Raw genomic sequence first — 6,000 nt, 5'->3', positions numbered from 1 at the left:
CACACACACACACACACACACACACACACACACACACACACACACACACACACACTCTCACACTCACACTCTCTCTCTCTCACTCTCACTCTCTGCTAAAATTCAATTTCATTTTGAGAAAGAGCATCTGGCAGAGGCATTCCTAAGGAGAGATAGCATTTACCTATAGAATATGGACAAAATGTAAGATAGTTTTGGGAAGGAGGGGGCTGGCAGCTTGGAGGCATCTAGAAAAGCTTCTAATAGAAAGAAGGTGGTACTTAAGCTGAGTTTTGAAGGAAACCAGAAATTCTAAGAAGAGCAGGGAAGGAGAGCATTCTACCCTTGGCAACAGCTAACGAGGCACAAACTTGGGAAGTGTCATTCAGGAACCACAAGTTGAGTCTGGATGGACCATAGAGTAAATGGAGGGGAGAGGAATGTGGAAAGGTAGAATGCTTGAAACCTTATGATTTAAAAGGGAAGGGAGTGGTTGGTTCTAAGCTGGTTTTGTCTATATTTTGTAGGTAAATGCTGTCTCTCCTTTGGAATGTAAGCTCTTTGGGGGCACTGTTCCACTTCTGTCTTTGTATTGCCTTTCTAGTACTTAGCAATGACTGGCACACAGTAAGCACTTAATTAATATTTATGGACTGAGGGCCTAACAGATATCTTTAGATCATCTAAATTCTTAACCATTTCCTTCACTTTACAGATACAGCTCAGGAAAAAGTGAGGGTGAATTTTAACTCAGGTTTTGCTGACTTCTACAAGACTTGCTACTTGATTTCAATCAGATCTTGCTGTTTTATTTTTCTGACAGCTCTAAGTGTTCTTTTATATGCTTTTAAAGAATAAAACAATTCTTTTCAAGAGGCAAAAAAGAGAGGAGGTAGGAGATATACAAACCCTTTCTTTCCTTTAAGAAAGACCCAAATTAAATCTTAAGACAGAAGGGAATAGAATGTATTTCTCTATATAATTAACTCTACATTATCAATGCTAATTAAAAATTTGAGAATAGTTTACCCTTACTACCCAGAATCTCTCATTTGAATGCTTGCACAAGCCTAACATAACGAAACTAAATCTAGGGTGTCTAGGGGAAGCAACATATTCCAAACCAGTCAAGAAGGATCAACCAAACTTTGGGGTTCCTTTCTCTTAGTGTAATCAAAGCTTAACTACAATGTTTTTGTCTGGTGGGTCTAATGGGGTTGCTACTGCCAGATGAGACACTAAGGATAGCTGCTACTTAAGTTGTTACTATTATAAGACTAAAAAGGACACCGCAATAATAGTAAGGGTCCTAGGGGATAAGGAATTCTACTGGACTGGATTCAAACAAAGGTTTGTGTGCCAGGGTTGAAGGAATTTTTCCTTAGCTTGCAAAATAGCTTTTACTCTGAGATGGAAGGAACAGAGGAGCAGTTTGGAGTAACAGAAAAACACTGATTTTGGAAATGGGAAGACCTAGGTTTCAATCTTAGCTCTAAGGTGTCTTCTAAGTTGTATGTAAAAATACATAAAAATGTAAGCTGTATATAAAAATACAACTCTTGAGTTGCCTGGCATCACAGACACTTTGCCTGCTTTATTTTCTGGTGATGGTCCCACCCTAGTGTCAGTCCAGTACTGTTTGGTACTCTAATATATATTAGAAGAAAAAAAAAAAAAGAAAGAAACCCACAACCAGTCCCACATTGACACGTTTTACCAAAACTCACGCTGCAGCCAGTTCACTCAGTGCTTCTTGGTAGTGTAGATATTCAGTCTGGCCAAAGACCTGAGGAGAAAAAAAGAGAATGAGGATCTTTTAAGCTCTGTTCTCTACCATTCCCACATGAAATAAAAAATCTATATGCAGCAAAAAGATCAACTGACTTACACCAGTTCCATATCTAGCTGTCTCATAGCCGTCCAGCAGGGTATCAATGAGAGCTTTTCGGACACCCTTGAAGGGGGTACTTGTGTTTCGAAGCTCCAGCAGATAGGAGCGGAAGTTCTTGCCCATTAGGGAACGAGGATGCCGGCCTTCTGAATGGAATGGGATCTCTGAAGAGATCATGAAGGACAAGATGAAAATATTTTTCATGCATTTCTGGTCAAGAAATTCCCTGCTAATTATTTCCAAGTAATCTTGATCAATTCTTCAAATTAGGAAATTTTGGAGGGAGCAACAGAAACCAGACATCCAGTCCTCAACAACTGTTTGGTAATGGTAACAAATGGTAGATTATGTGGCCCTTTATTTATCTATTTCCTGCCCTTTTAGATTCTATGAGCATTTTTAAAATGTGGGTATATATGGATAAACATGCTACAGCTTTGGCTCCAACTATTTCTTCCTATACCTGCTCTTGTGATCACCTTTCAGCTTGATTAGATATGGGGAATGCAAGACTTAGTCTCAAAGAAGACAGAATTCAAGTTAGGGCCTGAAACCTAATGCTTTGGAATATCTGTTCTCCCCCCCTCTGGATTGTCTACTTCTGAACTCTAGGACAACGCCTTCCTTTGCAAAAGGATAGGTTCCAGGCTGGGACTGTCCAAACTTAGGGAATGCTTTTCCTAGGGACCATGTGCTTCTATCAAAGAAGGCAGCTAAGACGATGGTTGAGTAATAGGGTATGAGTCAAGAGACTCAGGTTTTACCACACATTAGCTAGCCTATGACCTTTATAAAGTCACTTTACATTTCTAAGTACAAGTTTCCTTATCTGTAAAATAAATGCTAAGACTAGATGTTTATTCTTTTCTAGAAATAGCATTGTACAAATCCTTAAAAGTCATAGAATGTACAAGTTAACAAATAACAATATTAACAACTAGCATTTAGATACATCTAAGTTTTGCAAAGAGGTTTACAAATATAACATTTGATCTTCACAACCACCCAAAGAGGTATAGTATTCCCATTTTACAGAAGAAACTAAGGCTAAGAGAGGTTAAGTGACTTGCTTGGGATCACAGTAAGTATTTGAGGGTGGATTTTAACTCAGGTTTTCCTGACTCCAGGTCCAGCAGTCTATACATTGGGCCATCTAACCAGCCCTTTCCTAATTTGAGCTGAAACAGAATTGGATCTTTCATGCCTTTTAAGAATTCAGTAAACTATTTTCCCTGCTCCCATCCTTCCCATTCAAAAGCTAGGGAATCACTGGCAAAATATCTCAAAGGAGAATTCATTTCCTTATCAACTCAGTTCCTCAAGAGGAGGAAACAGATTCTTTAGATTCAAGGGAGTTCCTAACACAGGTATGCCTGATTAAGTAGAAGCCGAATTTATTCTTATCCCCATGATGTAGGTCATAAGTTTCTTCTCTATCTGGAGAATCAAAATTCCTGAAGAGACCTTCCCATACCTGACCGACTCTTACCAGAGGCACGAATGGCATCCAATGCTTTCATCCTGTACAGGTAGTTGTAGCAATCTGTAAGGATAATGGCTGGAATCAGTAATACCACTCCCACCTCCCTTATATGACAACCCTTTCACTACTAAGCTTGCTTTCTCAGATTAGCTATACAGAAAATAACTAAAATTATGGTTTCTGAGCATCTCCATATTTCTCTCTCAGCTCCCAAAAACTCTGAACCCTTGGCTTTCCAAATTTACCCATCCCCAAGGTGGAAAACTCGCCCCATACGTTGATTTCCTGGTGTCTCCAGCTGCAAAAGTCTGGCATCATCCTCTTCAAGAAGCTGGGGTTCATACTTTACATCCTGGACCTTGGATAGTCGGATGTCAATCTCTTCCTTCAGATCCTGCTCCCATGGAGAGAAAAAAAGAGCTATCATCTTAGAATATGTATCCCCTCATGGATTAGCTTATTCTCTACCTCTCACCAACTTGGAAATGAAGTAAACTCTGGGGATGGGCATAAACAACTGAATCAGGAACAGGAAGCAAATAAAAATCCTTTTGACTACTGGTATGTGGCAGAAAAGCACCCAAGAAGAAGTGGGACTAGAGTTCTCCAACACCCAGAGACTCAAACCCTCTAGAATCACTCAGCACTGGCATTCAGGCAATGAATCACAGCGGGAAGAATCAGAAGACACTAACCGACAGTAATCAATCAACAGGGGATCATCATTCCTAACACCGTGTTCTTTCCCCAAACCCAAATTAAAGGATGTAGATAGACCATAAGTAGATTAAAAGATATACCCCAGAGATGAGAAAATCCTACCACTCCACTTAAACAAAGCTACTGATTACGAATTTCGAGAATTTCTAGACACCCACCTTGGGAGCATTGTGTCCCACAGGGACATGGGGGCCTCTTCGAGACTTCATAGCAAAACGCATGATCTGCCTCTTCACAAAAATGAACAGCAGCACAAATACCTGGCGGGAAAGACGGGCTAGAAGCCGCCTGGAGGGGGGCTCCGGGAGATCCCGCTGCTCCCCACCCCCACCCCCAATTCGGGGGTCCGGGGAAGCACACTTGGGCCCTCCCCCCGGGGGGGCGGGTCAGCAGGCTGGGGGAGCCCGCACGAGGGGAGCTGGGGTGGGCGCGGAGCCGGGAAGGCGTGGTTGGCTGGCCTTGGGGCTGGCCCCGGGAGTGGGGGGAGGGGTTCGTCTCCTCACCAAGCTCCCGTAGGCCATCACCAGCACGACGTTCACCCCGGACAACCAGTTACTGCTGGACGCCATGGCCTCCTTCAAGCTTCGTTAGCTCGGGCTCCGTAGTAGCGATGGCCCTAGGGCTCCTTGGTGTTCCTTGGCCATTTCCTTATGGGGGAAGCCAAAGCCGGGCCCTGTTGGAAAACATGGCGGCCAGGGGAGCGCGGGGAACTGGTGGGGGGAGGGCGGAACTGAGGAGGGAAAGGGAAAGAGGGCGGAGAGAAGCGTGACGAGTTCCTCCTCTCCCTTGGCACGTGACACCGGCAAGGTGGAAGGAGAAAGCGCGTGCGAGGAAGGCGGGACTCCGCGGCAGGGAGGAAAAGGAGGTCATGGGTAGATCATGTGACCGGAGGAGGCGGACTCACGGATCCAGAGAAGGTGGCTCGTGGCAGGACGACGGGCGCGCGCCTCTTTGCGTGTCACGTGCTGAGGGAGGAAGGAAGGAGAGTGGGAGGGGAAAGGCGCGAGAGCGAGCTCGAGAGGAAAAAGGGGGGGGGGGGGGGGGGGGAAGGGGGGGCCTATATCACGTGACAGGGGCGGCGCGGCCCGGGGTGTCAGTGTGGAGGAGACTGAGGTAAAGTTGGGAGCGCGGCGGCGGCGGCGGCGGCGGCGGCGGTAGCGGCAGCGCGGCGGGGCCGGGTATTGTCCGCGGCCCCTTTAAATCCGCGATTCCCCCTTCACCCTTTCTCTCCTCCCGCCGTGGCCCCTTCTCCCACCAGCCGCCCCCCCTACCTCGCGCGGTGCGGGCTTCCCCTCCCCCTTCCGCGCGCTGTGCCCCCCCCCTCCAGTCGCGCGGGCCCCAGGCTCCCCCATCTCCCCCACCCCCGCCACTCTGGGCCAGCCGCCGGGGTTTTGTTTATGGTCGGGCTTGCGGCCTACTGGGCCGCGCCGGAGCCGGGGCCTAGATTTGGGAGCGTGGCCGGGCGGGGCGCGTGGTGGCCGGGGGGGGCCATGCGGCTCGGGCCTGGGGGAGTGGAGCGCGAGGGAGTGAGCGCGGTCTGGGCCGGGCCTGAGGTAGGGCTCCCCCTTCCTCTCTTTTTATAACCCTGTGCCTAAGGAGAAGGTCGGGGCGGGGGTGGGGGGAGGAGGCCGCGGCATTCTCCCCCTCCAGCCTTAGGACCTCCTCGGGGCCTTCCCTCACCCGAGCTAGGACTCGGCCTGGGTTTGAGCACGGAGAGATCAGGGGAGCGGTGGGACGAAGTTGCCCACGCCCCTTGGTTTATTTCCGTATGGGCTATTAAATTTGAGTGCAAAGAATTAATCTTTTGGGGAGAGGTGGGCGATTGGTCCTGCCGGCTACCCTTGTATTTCTGGAACTGAATCTCTACTCGTCGGCCCTCCGCCCTGTTTCTTCTCCACTCCTAGCCCCTTTGTCAGCTGCTCTAGTT

General features: G+C 47.6%; 2 protein-coding genes across 5 annotated transcripts in view; one reads left to right on the top strand and one right to left on the bottom strand.

Annotated features, from left to right (window-relative positions):
* The window catches only part of LOC114050038 (uncharacterized protein C1orf43 homolog), a 5,856-nt gene extending 1,045 nt beyond the window's left edge, over positions 1–4,811 (bottom strand). Inside the window, exons 1-6 of one of the 4 annotated variants that reach the window (XM_027871572.1) lie at positions 4,577–4,811; positions 4,232–4,333; positions 3,630–3,747; positions 3,345–3,413; positions 1,868–2,034; positions 1,697–1,765 (exon numbers count right to left, since the gene is read on the bottom strand). In XM_027871572.1, coding sequence (XP_027727373.1) covers positions 1,703–1,765; positions 1,868–2,034; positions 3,345–3,413; positions 3,630–3,747; positions 4,232–4,333; positions 4,577–4,642 — 585 coding nt within the window. In that variant the 5' untranslated portion in view covers positions 4,643–4,811 and the 3' untranslated portion in view covers positions 1,697–1,702. The remainder of the gene's footprint in view (positions 1–1,696; positions 1,766–1,867; positions 2,035–3,344; positions 3,414–3,629; positions 3,748–4,231; positions 4,334–4,576) is intronic. The other 3 variants (XM_027871570.1, XM_027871573.1, XM_027871571.1) reach the window with 3 other exon arrangements.
* A 322-nt stretch (positions 4,812–5,133) lies between these two features.
* Positions 5,134–6,000, top strand: part of LOC114050196 (ubiquitin-associated protein 2-like) — a 45,052-nt gene continuing 44,185 nt past the window's right edge. The window contains exon 1 of the mRNA XM_027871831.1: positions 5,134–5,186. The gene's annotated coding sequence lies outside the window, so the exon portion shown is untranslated. The remainder of the gene's footprint in view (positions 5,187–6,000) is intronic.

This window comes from Vombatus ursinus, unplaced genomic scaffold (assembly GCF_900497805.2).
Source record: "Vombatus ursinus unplaced genomic scaffold, bare-nosed wombat genome assembly UNPS02014798.1, whole genome shotgun sequence".
NCBI lineage: Eukaryota > Metazoa > Chordata > Mammalia > Diprotodontia > Vombatidae > Vombatus > Vombatus ursinus.
Note: the sequence above shows the minus strand (reverse complement) of the source record. Positions and strands in the feature narration are given on the sequence as shown.